This window comes from Rhinolophus sinicus, chromosome 17 (assembly GCF_057876585.1).
Source record: "Rhinolophus sinicus isolate RSI-liver-muscle chromosome 17, RSI-T2T, whole genome shotgun sequence".
In the NCBI taxonomy this organism is placed as follows: domain Eukaryota; kingdom Metazoa; phylum Chordata; class Mammalia; order Chiroptera; family Rhinolophidae; genus Rhinolophus; species Rhinolophus sinicus.
Genome location: NC_142517.1, coordinates 130070790 through 130090427, shown reverse-complemented (window position 1 = coordinate 130090427; position 19638 = coordinate 130070790). Strand labels below are relative to the sequence as shown.

At 40.0% G+C, this 19638-nt stretch overlaps 1 protein-coding gene across 2 annotated transcripts in view; it reads right to left on the bottom strand.

Moving 5' to 3' along the window:
- The window catches only part of ACMSD (aminocarboxymuconate semialdehyde decarboxylase), a 52359-nt gene extending 47515 nt beyond the window's left edge, over nucleotides 1–4844 (bottom strand). Inside the window, exon 1 of one of the 2 annotated variants that reach the window (XM_019731143.3) lies at nucleotides 4660–4844. In XM_019731143.3, coding sequence (XP_019586702.3) covers nucleotides 4660–4716 — 57 coding nt within the window. In that variant the 5' untranslated portion in view covers nucleotides 4717–4844. The remainder of the gene's footprint in view (nucleotides 1–4659) is intronic. The other variant, XM_019731142.3, reaches the window with a different exon arrangement.
- Nucleotides 4845–19638: the final 14794 nt, after the last annotated feature.

Here is a 19638-nt window from a genome sequence, read left to right as displayed (position 1 = left end):
TCAGTTACCCTCAGAGTAAATTTAAATTCTCTCTCAAACTGAAAATTTGCCACTGAAATCTTACTTTAATGTAGAAGAAAAGGTTTTTTTTCCTTTCTTTTTCCTTCCTTTCTTCTTTCCTCCCTCCCTCCCTACTTCTCTTTCTTTCATTCATTCCTTCCTCCCGTCCTTCCTCACTCTATTTCTTTCTTACTTTTTAAAAATTCCCTATGAAACTTTAACCCATAAGTTAGCAGGTTAGAAAGTATTCCATCTGGGGAAGGGCAGAGAGGCAGAGGGAGGCTGAACAGAGGGCTCTTGTCATATAGGACAAACCACTATAAGATACTGAACTTTGTTGGACTTACTTAACATCTGAAAGGCAGTTTCCTTATGTGTAAAATGCAGCTAACAGCAGTAGCTGTTGACACAGGGTTTCATGGGCATTAACTGAGATCCTTCACAGACAGCTACTGACACCAGACCTGGTTTATAGAAAGGACCTCATCAGTGCTAATGGTGACGATGATGGCGACAATGGTGGAGGTGGTGGTGGCGACAGTGGTGAGTGATGGTTGTCATTTTGATGGGGATGGTGGTGGTGGTAATGGCAGTGGTGGAGTGAGCTGGCAGATGGTTGTGGTAGTGAGTTTGGTGGCAGTGGTGGTACCAATGATGGTGATGGTGGTGGTGGCAGACAGTGATGGTGGTGGGGGTGGCCTGGTGATGACAGCCCATTCCATCCTTATGTGCTAAAATGAGACATACCCCGGGGCAAACACTAAGAAGCACTATGAAGGAGGAGCCCTTTGTCACTGTGTTCTTCCCTCCCCTTTATTGGCAAGCACAAAATGTGAACACTCTGTGCTTTCCTGGGGCTCCTTGTGAAGAACTACCCTGTTTGAGTCAACCGAATTCTGCTCCAAGTCTGGGCGCCACACGGTCCCCCAGCTCTCATCCTGGGTTGAACAAGTCTGGGTTCTGAAATTTATGACCCTGGGAGTTGTTTTTGTCACAGCATATTCCAGGAGGCATGTACAGTCTGAAAATGTTTGACTGACAATGACCAGTGTTCCAGAGGCATTTATGGGCATGACAAATACAAAACAAATTAAAAATTCAGGGCCGGCCCGGTGGCTCAGGCGGTTGGAGCTCCGTGCTCCTGACTCCGAGGGCTGCCGGTTCAATTCCCACATGGGCCAGTGGGCTCTCAACCACAAGGTTGCCGGTTCAGCTCCTCGAGTCCCACAAGGGATGGTGGGCTGTGCCCCCTGCAACTAGCAACGGCGGCTGGACCTGGAGCTGAGCTGCGCCCTCCACAACTAAGACTGAAAGGACAACAACTTGACTTGGAAAAAAGTCCTGGAAGTACCCACTGTTCCCCAATAAAGTCCTGTTCCCCTTCCCCAATAAAATCTTTTAAAAAAAGCATTCAAGGGAATTCAGTTCTATATACAAGAGATATGTTTCTGAAATGGGGATGTATGATTCAGAGGTTGATGAACTAAATGACATTTTTGATGACTTGGGACCTCACACTGAAACCAAATATCTTTTTCCACAGAGAGGTTGTTTAAAAGTCAAGATATGTCTAGGGTTTTGTTTCCTAAAATCTTACAGTGATCAAGCGCAATTAAGTTATTCCTAATGAAAGAAGATATAAACATAAATTTTTTACTAAAGACCAGACTTTTTTGACCCCTTTTAAAATTTAGAAGAATCTTTGCAAGCCCTACTACTGGGCACGTGCTAGGTGGTCAGTAAATTCTTGCTGAAGGAAAAAGACAAAACCATGTTATCATCATTGTTGCTATGATTACCTCATTGTGGGTCAAACAACTGTCACCGTGGTTTCTTGGGCCACCATCCTATTTGTGACAGCAGAGAGTGTGGGTCCTGACTCAATAGAAACAATTTAATCTAGTGCTTCCTGAATCTGGTCTCTTTCTACCTCAGATAGATTCCTTCCCCCCACCCCCAGATCTTAACTGTAACTCGGACTAAAATCATTCTTAGCAAATGAAAATGAAAAGCTTTCTCAAATCCTAGTTCTTTGTGGTCAATAGTTAATCATCAAGCCAGGCATGTTGATTCTGCTTTTCTGTTTCTCTGTTGCATAAGAAGGTCAAGGTTATTGAAGTGTGTTTATTAATATTTAGTAAGGAAAGGCAGGTTCGAAAAGAGGTATTATTTCTTCCAGACAGGCTTCGTCTTCTAACATACAACTAGTACTGGCTTGTTCTTTTCATTCTTTTATTGGAAATTGGAAAGCTTGAAAAAAAAAAGGTGAGAAACGATCAGAGGTTGGTGTTTGGAAATAATATTTTACCTACTAAGAAAGAATTTCAAGACAAAGGAAAATCTGCTGTAACTATTGGACTATATGAACACAAAAGAAAATCTGCTATTAACTATGTCACTTTAATAATCACTTTACTCTGACCATATAGACTGGAAATGGGGAGAGAGAGAGAGGGATCCCAGCACCACTTCATGTACTTTTATTTATCTCACTCCTCCCAGTTTGAAAATACAGAACTGTTTTCTGCTAGTTGTTTCATCACTGGCTTTCCTGCACTCAGACGTAAACTTCTACCATGTGACAGATCTGCGGGTTGGAAGTCAGGTTCCAATGACCCCATACTGAAGACTTCAGTGGGTTTGGGGAACAGGCTGGTGTCGAAGGAGTCACTGGGGGACAGAAGGAGGTGGGGACAACCCTTATAGCAGTGATATTCTCCTGGGCCAGCTGTTGGATGTGGTGGTAGGTTCATTTCTGAGTCTCAGGTACATTATCAGTCCAGCAGAGTTAACACTATAAACCCTATCTGCCATTCACTAGATTTTATGTGAATCAATTTATATATATGTATATACAGAGGGTGCAAAAAAATGTATACACATTTTAAGAAAGGAAAACTATATTCAAATTGTAATACTCAATATATACTGATAACAAAAGATGAATACAAAGCACGTTTGACTTCTGCAATTACAAGAGGTGCTCAAAGTGGTTGCCATCTGCATTGAGACACTTCTGATGATGGCGAAATACTGCTTGAGCAACGTTGACCAAAGTGCCCACTTGTACATATTTTTTTGGCACCCTCAGTATATATATTGCTCCCTGGAAGTATAAGAGTATTATGACTATTAATTACTATAATCTTCATCATCATCTTCAAGTGTATCATTTATCTTCTTGCAGCATGTGAGACCGACAAATAGAAGCCTGGTTTATCAGAACATGTGCTGTGTGCTTGGGAAGCCTCCAGGGCACACATTTATGGCTATAACCTCCCCATGCCCTGCATCCCTCAGCTTCCTAAGCAATTTGAACAATAACTTTAGGGCCCTGCATGAGGTGGGGCACCTAGAAATGGTCAGCTCTTGGTGACCATGTCTCTGCTCAGACTGGAGGCAGGCTTCAGGCAGGGAGGCCAGTAATGAAAGGGGGCTTGCGGCAAAGGATACTGGGTAGCATCATAGAGGAGGCACCTTTTAAGGCTGCTCGGGGTCTTCCTCACTAACATTGTGAAGTGGTGTTTAATAAAATATGACGAGGACAGCAGCACTCAGAACAGCAAGTTCCCATGTAGGCACCTAGACTCCTTTTGCAGGGGTTAGTTTCATAGGGCTAGTTTTTACCATTCATTGTAATAGGAAAGCCTTACAGAGATGGTTCACCATCATTTGTAGATTTCCATCTACAGTGTCCACCACCCATCTTAGCTAAAATACCAATGAACAAAGAAACACTTAAGATTAACATTCTTCCAGGAAAAGAAAATCATTTTAGCTACTTGCACAATGAATGACTATTGAATTAGAATTTAGGTTAATTCATTTTTCCTCACCTGGGATAAAAAAGATGAAACATCAGTGGTGTGAAAGTTCTAGAGAAGGCTGCAGATTGGGTCAAACCTAATATTTAGCCTGAACAAAACTCAAGCCAATTTTAAATTTCTTTCATGTTTCCCACCTTCCTTTTTTAGCATTCATTCAAAAGTTCTTAATGACAAGAGGAAATATCCGTCTTTTGAGAAATACAGAGAATAGACTTTAGAGACACTCATTGTGCAACAGCTTCATGTCATTTCCTCTAGGGTTTGTTGAAGTTCCTTCTCTCTAGTTCATAACAAAGATTTACAGCTTAAAGAATATAAAAAAGGAAAGGTTTCAGACAGTGTCCCAAAATAGACTGAACAAATTCCACAAAGCTATCTCTTGGTGCTTCTAAAACTTACTTTAAACATTTTGGAAAGGAGATGTTAAAGAAATCCTGGAAACCTATCACATTTCATTTTTAATAGTCTCTCACTTAAAAATGTAACTTTAAATGCCGTAGTTGGCATGTATCTTCCCAGCCACTGAATACGTGATGTAAATGAAAGTAAAACTGCCTGACTTAAATTGTCCAGAAATTTTAAAGAATGCTTCACTTAAGGGGACGAGGAGATTTTGAGAAAGCACTTACTTCTTTGATCAATGTTCTTTCAAAATTAATGTAAAAGTCATTTTTAAAAACTAGGAAATCAGAGCTACCAAATAATTTTAAATCATTCCTAAAGCAAGGAAATTTAACATCTAATTTGCAAAAGAAGAGATCAGTTTATAACAGAGGCATTGAGAAACCATGGAGAAGTTTCAGAAATAATTCAGCAAATGAATCACCATTACCTTTTTCAGATCTGGCCATTCTTTTGGTAGAATATGACTATGGATGTCAATTTTCATCTCCACAGGAAGCGTGTAAAGAAAGAAGTTTTGGTATCAAGAGATCGCTATGAAAACCATGGAGTTGATTTACTTTGTCCCTTTATGGCTACCTTCAGGCCCGCTCAGCCCAGTCTGGGTCCTTTGGAACCGCCTTATGAAAGTTCAAAGTTCTGTTTATATATCAACTTAGCTTTGGGTCAACACCTCTTTGGTAATCAGGATTCTGGGCACAAATTAAAAAAAAAAGGACTGTATTAAACCCTATGAGATCAAATGTATTACAGGCTGCTTTTGAGTTATAGCAGGTTCAAAATTGACTCATCTTTGTTTTAAATATTTCCATTTTTATCAAGATACACATAGTAAATAGTACATGGTTAAAAATCAAACAGTACAGAGGGCTTTTAAAGAAAAATAATGGATCCCTGACTCACTACTTCTTACTCTTGGGTGCATTCCCCAGAAGCAACCAATTTTAATGCTTTTGCTTTTTGTTCAGTTAGTTACTTCCATGTCTTTAAACAACACTTAGCAATTGGGTTGTTCATGAAAATTTAGTATGTTGAAGAGTTGTGGGGGAGGTTTTATCTTTACTTTTCAATCACAGAAGGGGCCCATTCTTCACACATGTCGTTTCCTCCATAGCCTTTTTCATTCATTCATTCATGCATTTAATGAATATTTATTGAAAACTATTAGGTGCTGAGGATATAAAGTTGAATGAGATAAAATGATCCATGTGTTGAAATAGATAACTATACACAGCCCTACGTGTAGGGAAAAGAAGGAAGTCGCTGTTTCCATTGAGGGTTGTCAGACCAGTTTGGGGGGGCTTCCTCTAGAGCATACATAGGGGCTCATGATCATACTTCAAAAGAGAGCCTGGAACAAAGCAGCCTTTTACTATTCTATGTTTAACCCTTCCTATTCCTGGAAAGTTTAAAATGTTCAAGGGACTCCAGGTCCCTGGCAAACCTTGAACCTGGTTTGGGATGCTCCTTTCTTCAGTTCAGTCTCCACAATACAGGGACTAAATAGTCTTAAAAAGCCTTCCTACTAGTGTATTCAACTAGATTCTGGATAAATTATAATGAACATACTTTTAAATGCTGATCAGCTTGAAATTTCTTGAACTCCTCAAGTCATTTGAAAAACAATTCAATGAACTAAAACTGAATGAGTGAACCTTAAAGTAACACGGAGGCACACACCAAAACCCAGAGTAATGTGAACACTTTTAGAGCACTTCCTGTGGGCCAGGCACTTTTCCAAGCATTTTACTTATCAGTTCATTTATTTCTCATAACAGACCTATGAGAGAAGAACTATTATTAATATCCATTTTATAGACGAGGAATCGAAGCACACAGAAGTTAGGCAACTTATCCATAGTCACACAATAAATGGTAGAACCAGAATTTGAAACTAGGCAATGTGGATGCAGAATCCTAGAGCTTTGCGGATTAATATCCAACACGGAAGTGGGAGGTCACACTGTGCATGGGCTTGTACAAAGCTGAGGCTCCCTCATTAAGCTAGAATTATTTTTTTCCCCCTTTCTTCCTCCTCACTCCCCCTGCCTCCTGCCCCACTCCGGTTCAAGCCGTTGTTTCTTAGTCTAGTTGTGTAGGACACAGCTCCCTGGCCCATACTGATATTATGAGCCTTGCTCTCCCCCTGCCCCCCCACTGAGGCAGTCAGTTGCTAGCCATCGGTCAGCCGCTCACAGCATCTCACGGCAGCTCTCGCCAGCTGCCGGCCACTTACCCTGGCTGTTGGCCACTCACGCTGGCCAACGGCCACTCATGGCAGCACACGGTAGCCCACAGCAGCACACAGCAACCTGCGGCAGCATTCAGCAGCCCACAGCAGCTCACACCAACCTCTGGCTGCTCATGGCAGCCCAGCTCCAGGGAGAGCTGTTATTCACAGTCTTAGCTGTAGAGGGCACAGCTCACTGGCCCATGTGGGAATTGAACCGGTGACCTTGGCATTAGGAACACTGCGCTCCAACCACCTGAGCCACCAGGCCGGCCCCAAGCTAGAATTCTCGAAGGGGCTAGACCTACTTTTTTTCCAAAAAGTAGACTAGGAAAAAAAAATCTACTGGACAACAAAGGGAGTCATAAGGCAATCTATCTCCACTATGGTGAAAAGAAAAGAAGAAAAAAAGAGGAGAAATAAAGGTTTTCTTTGAGAAGTATGATTCAAAGACACATACTGAAAATTTTAGTTAAAGTATCAGGTTGGTAATGCTTGATAACTCCCTCTATACCCATGCCCAGAAAAAGAAAATGAAAATCATTTCTGGAGGAAATCATCCCAACTCAGTCCCCAATCTCAGTATGCCACAGATTAAGGTCAACAAATAATTGGCTCACAATAAAAAATTCTACACAGATGAGGAAAAAAGCCAACATGAGTGAGTGTCTGCAGAGATAATAATAGATTTAAACTTCTAAGGACATGTACATTGGAATTATAAACATAGAATATAAGTTTATTCTATTTGAAATGTTTAAAGAAATAAAAATTTACAAATTAACAAAGAGACTATCAAATGATTGTCCAAGTTTGAAAAAGAACAAAATAGAACTTTTATAAATGAAACCATAATAATTTAAATTAAAAACTCAATGGATTCGTTAAACAACAGAATAGACATAGTTGAAAAGAGAATTAATAAACTGGAAGAGAGACTTGCACAGAGAGATGTATAAAAGTGACACTAAATACAAAGGATAGAATAAGACAGGCTAAAAGGAGTCTAATCAAAGTGTTAATAGAGAGGAGAGAAAAGTTGGAGGAGGGATATTCCAAAAGATCATAGCTGAGAATTTTTCAGAGCTGATGAGCCAAACAGATCCAAGACTCAAAGCCTATATCAAGAAAGATTAACAAAAAGAACTCCATTTCTAGAAACCTTCTAGTGAAAATAGAGAACACCAAAAATAAAGATGAGATACTATACAAAAATGTTCACAAAACCAAAACAAGCAGCATCTGGCTTAAACATGACCCCTCCCTCTGGCTGAGCAGCCCTAATCCCAGAGCCAGTGGCAGCCTTTCTTGGTTCACGGCTTGGCCTCTCAAATTACCTCCAAGCCCAGCATGAGTGGTGGCCATCTACAGATCACTTTGTGGCTCATGCCAGGTGGCCCTGGGAAGACCATAGGCTGCAGCTAAACTTGGTCTTCAGCAGGGCCCCTTCCAGGAGGCCCAGGGCTGGCATGCCCAGTTGCCAGCTTTGAATGGAGCTGGAGCATCACCTGCTTGCCTCCAAGGACAGCACACCCAAAGGGCAGACTAAGCAGCTGAATGGATAAGAAAAGAAGATCCACGCATATGCTGTCTACAAGAGACCCATGTCATATCGAAAGACACACACAGATTGAAACTAAAGGGATGAAAAAAGATATTTCATATGAATGAAAATGAAAAAACATTTGGGGTAGCAATGCTTATATCAGACAAAATAGACTTTAAAACAAAGGCTATAATAAGAGACAAAGAGGGACTTTACATGGTGATAAAGTGATCAGTCCAACAAGAGGATATAACCCTTGTACACATTTATGTACCCAACATAGGAACACCTAAATATATGAAACAAATATTGACTGACACAAAGGGAGAGATTGGCAGTGATACAATCATAGTAGAGTTTAACACCCTATTAACACTGATGAACAGATCTTCCAGACAAAAAAAATCAACAAGGAAACAGCATCCTTAAATGACACACTAGACCACATGAATTTAATAGATATTTTTAGAGCATTTCACTCCAAAGCAGCAGAATATACATTCTTTTCAATTGCACGCAGAATATGTTCCAGGATAGATCACATTTTAGGCCACAAACCAAATCTCAATGAATTTAAGAAGATTGAAGTCATATCAAGCATATTCTCTGACCACAATGGTATGAAACCAGAAATCAATAAGAAAAAAAAACACACAAACAAATGGAGGCTAAATAACATGCTACTAAATAATGAATGGGTCAACAATGAGATCAAGGAAGAAATCAAAGATACCTTGAGACAAGTGAAATTGAAAACACAATAACCCTAAATCTATGGGATACAGTGAAAGCAGTTCTAAGAGGGAAATTCATAGCAATACAGGCCTATCTCAAGAAATAAGAAAAACCTCAAATAAACAACCTAATCTTACACTTAAGTGAACTAGGAAAAGAACAGCAAACAAAGCCCAAAGTGAGTAAATGGAAGGAAATAATAAAGATCAGAGAGGAAATAAACAAAATAGAGTCCAAAAAAAGTACAAAAAAATCAATGAAATGTAGAGCTGGTCCTTTGAAAAGATCAACAAAATTGATAAAACTTTAGCCAGACTCATCAAGAAAAAAAAGAGAGAGGACCCAAATAAAATCAAAAATGAAAAAGGAGAAGTGACAACCAGGGCCAGCCTGGTGGCTCAGGTGGTTGGAGCACCAGGCTCCCAACGCCAAGGTTGCCGGTTTGATTCCCACATGGGCCAGTGAGCTGCGCCCTCTACAGCTAAGATTGTGAACAACAGCTCTCCCTGGAGCTGGGCTGCCGTGAGCAGCCAGAGGTTGGCTGAGCTGCTGCGGGCTGCTGAATGCTGCCATGAGTGTCCAGCGGCCAGCATGAGCTGCTGTGTGCTGTCATGGGCTGCCATGAGCGGCCGGTGGGCAGTGTGAGTGGCCAGTGGGCAGTGTGAGTGGCTGGAAGCTGGCAAGAGCTGCCATGAGCTTCTGTAAGCGCCTGATCGACAACTGACTGCCTCAGCCGGGAGAGCACAAGGCTCATAACACCCGCATGGGCCAGGGAGCTGTGTCCTACACAACTAGCCTGAGAAACAGCGGCTTGAACCAGAGTGGGGTAGGGGGAGGTGGAAGAAAGGGGAAGGAAAAGAAAAAAAGTGACCACCAACTCCATAGAAATACAAAAAAATTTAAGAAAATACTACGAGCAAACTATACGCCAACAAACTGGACAATCTGGAAGAAATGGATAAATTCCTAGAAACATACAATCTTCCAAGACTGAATCAAGAGGAAACAGAAAATCTGAACCAATCAATTACTACTAATGAAATCGAATTAATAATAATAAAAAAACTCCCAACAAACAAAAGTCCTGGACCAGATCGCCTCACAGGTGAATTTTACCATACATTCAAAAAAAGATTTAACACATATCTTTCTCAAACTGTTGCAAAAATCCAAGAGGAGGGATGGCTCTCAATCTCATTTTATGAGGCCACCATTACCATAATTCCAAAACCAGTGAAAGACATTACAAAAAAAAGAAAATTATAGGCTGATATCCCTGATGAACACAGATACAAAAATCCTCAACAAAATATTAGCAAACTGAATATAGCAATATGTTTAAAAGGTCATAAACCATGATCAAGTGGGATTTATTCCTGGTATGCAAGGTTGGTTCAATATCTACAAATCAATTAACATGATACACCACATAACAAAAATGAAAGATAAAAGTCATATGTTCATATTAATAGATGCAGAAAAAGGGTTTGACAAAATCTAGCATCCATTTATGATTAAAAACCTCACAGCAAAGTGGGAACAGAGGGAACATACCTCAATGTAATAAAGGCTATGTATGACAAACCTCATACTCAACAGGGAAAAGCTAAAAGTGTTCTCCTTAAGATTAGAAACATGAAAAGGATGCCCACTTTCATCACTTTTATCCAGCATAGTATTGGATGTCCCAGCCACAGCAATCAGACAAGAAAAGAAATATAACGTGCTCAAATTGGAAAGGAAGACTCAAGACTATCATTATTTGCAGTTGACATGATACTATGTATAGAGAACCTGAAAGATTCCACCAGAAAATGAGTAGAACCAATAAATGAATTTAGTAAAGTAGCAGGACACAAAATTAATATTCAGAAATTGGTTGTATTTTTATACACCAATAATGAACTGTCAGAAAGAGAAATTAAGAAAACAATCCCATTGATAACTGCATCAAAAAGTAAAATACCTAGGGATAAATTAACCAAGGAGGTAAAAGACCCATACTTGGAAAACTCTAAGACACCAAAGAAAGAAATTGAAGAACATACAAACAAATGGAAGCATATATCTTGCTCATGGATAGGAAGAATTAACATAATTAAAATGTCCGTACCACCCAAAGCAATTTATAGATTCATTACAATCCCTATCAAAATACCAATGGCATTTTTTACAGAACTAGAACATATAATCTTAAAATTTATATGGAACCACAAAAGACCTCGAAAAGCCACAGCAATCTTCAGAAAGAACAAAATTGGAGGTATCATGCTGCCTGATATCAAACTATATTGCAAGGGTATAGTAATCAAAGCAGCATGGTACTGGCATAAAAAAAGACACATAGATCAACAGAACAGAATAGAGAGCCCAGAAATAAATCCACACCTAAATGGTCATTTAATCTATGAAAAGGAGGCAAGAATATACAGTGGGGTAAACACAGTCTATTCAATAAATGGTGTTGGGAAAACTGGACAGATACATGCCAAAAAATGAAACTGGACCACCTTCTTACACCATATACAAGAACAAACTCAAAATCAATTGTAGAATTAAATGTAAGACTCAAAACCATAAAGCTCCTACATGAAAACATAGGCAGTAAACTCTGTGACATTGCTTTAGATATTTTTCTGATCTATTTCCTGAGTAAGAGAAACAAAATAATAAATAAACAAGTGGGACTACATCAAACTAAAAAGTTTTTGTACAGCAAAGGAAAAGACATCCTACTGAATGGGAGAAGACATTTACCAATGATACATCCGATAAGGGGTTAATATCCAAAATTTATAAAAAACTCATGCAACTCAACACCAAAAAAAACAAACAATACAGTTAAAAAATGGGTGGAGGACCTGAATAGACATTTCTCGGAAGAGGACGTACACTTGGCCCATAGACATATGATAAGATGCTCAACGTCTCTAATCATCAGAGAAATGCAAATTAAAACCACAAGGAGATATCACCTCACATCTGTCAGGATGGCTATCATCAATAAATCTACAAACAAGTGTTGGTGAGGATGTGGAGAAAAGGGAACCCTCATATACTGTTGGTGGGATTGCCAATTGGTGCAGCCACTATGGAAAACAGTTTGGAGAGTCCTCAAAAAATTAAAAACAAAACTACCTTATGACTCAGCAATTCCACTTCTGGGTCTTTATCTGAAGAAATCCGAAACACTAATTTGAAAAGACATATGCATCCCTATGTTCATTGCAGCCTTGTTTACAATAACCAAGATATGGAAGCAACCCAAATGCCCATCAGTTAGACGATTGAACTTTTCGCCAACGATTCATGGCTCTTGCATCACGACAATACACCAGCTCACACGGCACTGTCTGTGAGGGAGTTTTTAGTCAATAAACAAATAAGTGTATTGGAACACCCTCCCTACTCACCTTCTTTCTTTACCCAAAGATAAAGGAAATATCAAAAGGAAGACAGTTGGATGACATTCAGGACATCAAGGGTAATATAATGACAGCTCTAATGGCCATTCCAGAAAAAGAGTTCCAAAATTGCTTTGAAGGGTGGACTAGGCACTGGCATCTGTGCATAACTTCCCAAGGGGAGTCCTTCAAAGGTGACCATAATGATATTCAGCAATAAGGTATGTAGCACTTATTCTAGGAAGAGTTTGCACATTTAATTGTCCTAACTTGTACAGTGGAATATTATTTGGCCATAAAGAAGAATGAAATCTTATCATTTGCAACAACATGGATGGACCTGGAGGGTATTATACTAAGTGAAGTAAGTCAGACAAAGAAAGACAAATACCATATGATTTCACTTATAGTATGTGGAACCTGAAGAACAAAATAAATGAACAAACAAAATAGAAGCAGACTTAGAGATACAGAAAACTGATGGTTGCCAGAGGGGAGGGAGATTAGGGAGCTGGGTGCAAAAGGGGAAGGGATGAAGAAATACAAATTGGTAGTTACAAAATAGTCACAGGGATATAAAGTACAGCATAGAGAATATAGTCAATAATGTTGCAACAATGTGTATAGTGCCAGGATGTACTAGACTAATGGGGGGGGGGAATCACTGCATAAGTTATATAAATGTCTAACCACTATACTCTACATCTGAAGCAAATATAAAATAATATTGAATGTCAACTGTAACTGAAAAAAAAAATTTTTTAAAAACCAGAACATAATTATAGTTGATGAAAATTTGATGACCCCTTATAAATAAATTATATTTAAACATTTATATTAAAACATGAATAAAAAGAAACACATTTAAACTATAAGGATACAAAAAGTTTGAAAGTAAAAAGGTAAGAGAAAATAAAAGAAGCAAATTCTAGACAAAGGAAAGCCACGTCTATCATAAACACTTTAGGGTCGTCCAAATAAAAGAGACTACAAAACTAAAAGCATTATTAGGGCAAAAGAGGATCACTATGTAATAATCAAAGTTTCAACTAAGTGCAACGCCATAATTCTATATTTGGTATACCAAAGTGCTCAAAATATAAGCGTATCATGCACACACACATGCATAGCAAATATATATATTTGGCAAGTCTTCCAAATACGTCTCTCAATTATTGATAGGTCAATCAAATAAAAATTATCTGCAGGGAGTTTCAGAAGAGGGCCCCCACGCTGGGGAGCCCCTAAAGGACCTCAGATGCATTCCATAAGAGAAAGAGAGAACGTGTTAAGCTCCAGCCTGCCACAGAGCTCTAAGCCATTTTGCCATGAGGTCATTCAAGTAACAACCGTCCTATAGTCCTAACATTTCTTCCCTTACCCTGCTTTGACCCCACCAGGGAAGGAGAAGCTCAGGGAGAAGGAAAACTGCCTTGGGAAAGGAGAAGCAAGGGTCATGAGCCTACCTTCAGGAAGAGAAGGCTTACCTTTCAATGAGGATAGAAGAGATTATTAAGATCTTACAATGGGAATTTTCACTTTTTCAGCTGAGACTGAGTTTGCAATTTAAAGTGAACTTACACATTTTTATTATCTAAAAGTGAATAGAAATGTCGTTGAGACTGCCTACATTTTCATCCAGAGGGAGGAGAAAAGACTACCTTCACCAAGCAGCATTAAAGAGAAAGTGGGAAATTTAAAATGTTGCGTATGTAATGACATCCCATGAGTCCTGTGTGTTCAGTGCACCTATAACAAAAGACAAGAGCCATGCTTTTATTTTTGCTTAAAAAGATAGGCAAACTTTTTGGCTAAACTGTCAGCACGTTATAGGGCTCTCGTGAGCAAAACAGGTAACACTCTTACAAAACTAAGGAAGGGGACAACAAAAAGGAAAACTGTATAAGATCTGATGTTCACATTTAAAAAAATGAATTATAAATCAGATGAGCTTTGTAAGTGGCATTTCTCTGTGGAAAAAGGCAAAAGATCCTTAAATTATTCAGTCATTGGATTGTATATGAATAAAAATGGTTTAGACTAAGTCTGAGTAGCTCCTTCCGTCTGGCCCTGATCTGATGGCTATGAATCAGCTCAAATGCCAAGGTTCTACCCTGACTCTGCTGCTTATTAGCTAGATGGCCTTGGGACAATTACATAGTCTCTTTGTAAAATAGGGATGATAATATAACTAATCTCATCGAGTTATTGTAAGTATTAGCTCAAGTGATATAAAACTACCAGCTATGAATTATACCATGACACATAATCTAATTATTTCTTAGTCTGCCATGTACAAAGACTGGCAGGAAGCCTGGTGTGGGTCAGTTTGAGGGACCTTGCTCCCTCTTTCTTGGATTCTATAAGAAACCTGGTTTTATATGATCCAGGACTGTGGGATGTAGGCATGTCTTCTCTGACGGTCACGTGATTATGTGTCTCCTTGGCCAAGCCTGTGCCATCCACTTGAAGGTAATTGGCTTCACTGGCTGAAAGGACCACTCCTGGAAACCCTGATTCCGAAATGGAATTCAGTTCCCCTACATCTGCTTCCCTTCTTGTGTTTTCTCTCAGTGCATAACATGCCAAACTTCTCTCTCTCTCTCTTTCTCTCTCTCTCTCTCTCTCCTTCTGTCTCTTTCCCCCTCACCCCCCAAATCCATAAATCACCAGTCTTTTTATTCTAATCCCATTGCATCTCCCAACCTGTTCCTTCCTCTCCAGTCTCACTTTTAGGCCTTCATCCTCTCTCTCCAGGATTGTTTAATCACCCACCAATGGTCTCTGACTCCAGTCTTGGCCCACTGTAATCCATCCCCAGGACTCTTGGCCAGTGGGATCTTTCTAAAACACAAAATGATCACATGTTCTTCCAGCTTCACTTTGTTTATGGTTTCTCACTGCCAAGCCCAAGCATGCATGGGAAACAAGGCCCCACATGTACTTGTTTACCCCTTTGGTCTCTGTACTCTGCCACTGTGCCCTGTGCCCCAGCCACAAGGAATACTTTGTACCTCCCAAATGTAATGCATTTCCCTTTTTTGTCCTTATTTATGGATCCTTTGACTTCTAATGCCTGGAAGGACCTCTCCCTGTCCTTCTTTCTGTCAAGTGTACATTTACCCATCACTGTAACATTCAGCTTAAACATCACTTCTATGACGCCTCTCCTGACTATACCCATCTCCAAATGGTAAAAGGGGACCACCTCCTCCTGAAAGACTAAATTGGGAGAGTGAATGGGTAGGAATGCCCCTGACAAAGCTGTGAATGATTTCAAGTTCATCTTCAAAGATAATCGAGTTCATCTTTGCTACCTTTTCCCCAGCCTCTAGCTTTTGGCACCCACACATCTTTATATTTTTTCCCTCCTTGTCAATAGTTGCTATTTGGAGAGGCGCTGTTTCCACTTTTTGCACTTGAGTTTGAATTTGTGTACATTGGGGCACTGTTGAATCAGTGAATTTTTCAGAGAACGTCATGGGGCCAGGGACCGTCTTGTCTTACATCCTCAGTGAAAAGCAACTGACTAGGTGCCTGTGATGGTTAATTTTATGTGTCAACTTGGCTAGGCACAGTATGCTGATATTTGGTTGAGCACTATTCTAGATGTTATTGTGAAGGTTTTTTTTTTGGATGGAATTAATATTTGAACCAATAGACTTTGATAAAAGCAGATTACCCTCCATAATATGGGTGGGCCTTTTCTAATCAGTTGAAGACCTTAATATAAAATCACTGACTTCCCTGGATAAAGATGGAATTCTGCCAGCCTTCAGACTTGAACTGCAGCATCAGCTCTTCCCTAGATCTCTAACCTGCTGGCCTACCTTGTAGATTTTGGACATGCTAGCTTTGACAATCACATGAATTAATTCCTTAAAAATCTCTCTCTCTCTCAACGCATACACACACACACACACACACACACACACACATACATTTTATTGGTTCTGTTTCTCAGGAAACCTTGACTAATACAGTGCTTTATAAATGTTTCATAAATACTTGATGACCTAATTAATAAATAAGTAAATAAACATCAATATGTAGATAAAATATCTTTTTCAGGATCATTTCTATCTAAGCCTCATGCAGAACTCTTAAGTGAAAGATTTCAGTTTTTATTCAAGATCTTGCAGTAACAGGTGCCATTCGCAGTATTTCCATGAACCCTGTGGCCCTTTTTATATTTGGGAAATTAAGTGTTCCATGGTAAACACAGAAGCAAGATTTTGGATTTTCAGTTTTAAAAGCCTCAGCCTCAGTGGTTGATGAAAAGTCTTTGAGCCATAAACTTAAGAGGACCCATCGTTGAGATAAATTTTTACCCACGCCTGACTAAATACGACCTCCCAGGCCAGGCAGAGGGCATCACAGAAGGAGGGGTGTGTGTTGATACTGTGGGGCCCTGAGGAGGGCATCCTTATGGGTGGGATGGGGGAAGAAACCCCAGATAAGTCTTGAGATCTCGACATGGTGGTAGAGGGGACGTGTGCCTTGGTTCCCAGGCAGTGCCTGGGAAGGTGGCAAGGAAATGTAGCTGCATGTTGTACCCGGACAGAGAAGGCTTTAGGTAGATAGGCAGAGTGCTCGAGGTGCAGCAAGGTAGGGAGCTACAGAGTGATTCCCAAGGGAGGACAGAGGCAGCTGAAAGGAAGCTAGTCATGGAGGAGGAGTGTTAGTGGGAGGGCTGAGGGCTGAACCAGCAGGCACCTGTGTGTGTTGATGATGGAAGGAAGCTGTTTCAGCAGATGCCAACACAACAGGGACCCAAACCAGATACCACCGCTGCCTGCTAATGCCTGAGGCTACAGAAGAGATTAAGGGTGGGAGGTCGGGGGTAATGGTGTAGAGCATAGGCCATAGATAGCATGGCCTTACACACTGTGTTTCCTTGAGCAAATTACTTAATTCTCTATGTGCTCATCTCCCCATAGGTAAAACAGGAGAACAGTAGAACCTACCTCGGGCTGTTCTAAGGATCTAATGAGTTAGGACATGGAAGGCATATAAAACAATGCCTAGCCTAGAGTAAGTGGTATATAAGGGTTAGTCATTGTTTTTCCATATGGTTATTGTCATACAGGACTGCCAGAATTTATATAAAACATCAAAGAAAATGTATGGGTAAGATAAATTCTGAAATAACTGAGATTAATTTTTTGCCACTGATGGCATAAGGACTTGTATTGATAATTGAGAGGTATTATAGAAAAGTAGAGCAACTTACATTTTTTTCATACATTTGTACAATGATACACCAGAAATTTCTGTGAGCTCAACTAGGAATCCAAGGTGTTATTATACGGGTAGGAACGTTTTGGGGGGAGTTGGGGATTGATAATCCCACCATGTATAGGACTTATTATCAATGGATGTGAGCCACCTGAGGAGGTAAGGAGCCACAGAGACCAGAGTATAGATGGAGAGTTAACTCATGGGGGGAAAGGGGCATGGAGTAATAAACAAATCCTCTCTCATTTTGAGGGTGAAGGGAAAGATGAGAGGACAAGAAGGGGTTCATGATGTGCTGAACCAAAAGCAATCAACCATCAAGAGCTACTAGTATCTAAGATCTTTTTAAGGTAGAAAATGGGATCATCTACTAAGACAGGATTAGAGATTTCAAAAAGAAAGGAAGAGCTTTAAAATGGTATTGAAATTGCTTGCTAGGTAATGAAGAGCAGCGTCAGGCGACAGTGTAGTTGGAATGTAAGAATGTTTAATGAACAACCACTTGAAAACACGCAAAGGAATTTTTTAATCTAGAAGAAAATGCAGCCAAAATGCACACTGTTTCTATTAGAGGACTGAGCTGCTGAAGGAGTTTTTAATCTCTGTATTCTCAAAATATTTTATAATGAAGTTACAACACTCGTGTCATTGAAAGGGTTTTAAAAAATATATTTAAAAAGAATTTGTGATGTGTCACATTGTCAGTGTTTTCAAAAAGTCACTGAAACTAATGTCATCTTTGACCATGAAACACTATGGTTTATCTCCTCTGAGCAGTTTTATCTAATGTTTCCTCTGTGACAGCATAGACACGATGCAGCTTACCTGTTTGCTTCAATGAGCCCACAGCGACATACATTCTATTCCAGTAGAAATATTTTTTAAATCAACGGCAGGAACCAAGAATGAAGATTCAATCCAGGATCTCCTCTGATAACATTAGCATTTGCCTGATCAGAGTAACCTAATAAGATTCTACACTGGTAGAAAGAGCTATGCCTACTGGAACTCAGGAAACATGATTGGCTCATTCTAAATTAGATTTATGAGTGTCAGCCTAAAAACTAATGGCAAACTTGAATTTTATTCATCGTTTTTTTCCCCACCGTGACTTTCAATCAGAGATCAGCTCTCCTCTCTGAGTAAGACTTTTCACTCATTATTAGCCATAATTGATGCCTAATTCAGAAATGAGGTGGTAGGCATTTACATAATGGGGCCACTCATAATGGCGATGCTCGGGCTGTCAATCATTGCACACTTTTATGGTGGTCTGGAGGGAAGAAGCAAAAATAAATGAATGTGAAAGCCATCACCTGAAGTGAGTTTCTAACAGAATAAATTCTATTCTAGACTTCCTCAGAGCTACGATGGTAGAAAATCATAATAACTTTTATCCTGTGGGCTTGAGGCAGGGTTGAGCAAAACCATAGGTTCTCAATATTAACCCCCAGATAGTAATCACTTAGGGAAATTTAAACATACTGACCCACCTGCCACTCCCCTGGCCTCTGCCCCTGCTTCCCCCAGCCAGGGAGTCCTAAATAAATTTGAGTTCATAAACAATGAATAATATTTTCAGTGTTAGTATTTCTCAGATATTGCATGGGGCATACTTATACTTTAAAAAAATCATTATTTATCTGAAATTCAAAGTTAACGGTGCATCCTATATTTTTACTTGCTAAGTCTGGCAGCTCCCCTCATCTCCCAACAGATTCAGAATTAGTAGGTCTGGTATTTTCAAAAATTCCTCTGGTGATTTTAATGCGCACCAAGATTCAGAAACACTGGGCTAAACATTAAAAGTCCTCCTCTGTAGACAGGCTGGCAGAAGGCATACTAAAAACAGGAAGGAGAATGATGAGAAATGATTGTTAAGACAGGTCAGTAGAACCCATTAAAGACCTCTTTTTGTCTCCTCTATTCTATATGTTCTTCTGTATTTGTTATAGCTCGTGATGTCTGCTGCGTCTACACCGTCTTCTGAACCACAGCCTCAGCTGATGCAAGGTGGACGATTCTAGGCGGTTACGTAGGCCTGCACAGCCGTGCTCTGCATGAGGGCCCCTCCCCGCCCCTTTCCAAACTTTGGCCACTGGGGCCAGGACTGACTGAACCCGAGGGGGGCACGTGGCCCAAGGCTGTTGATTTATAGTCTGGACAGTGGCCTATGAGGGGGTATGGTACACTAGTTCTGCCCATTGTAACCTCGTAGGGTTCCAGTGATTAAGTTAGAGTACACAGAGTCTCTCT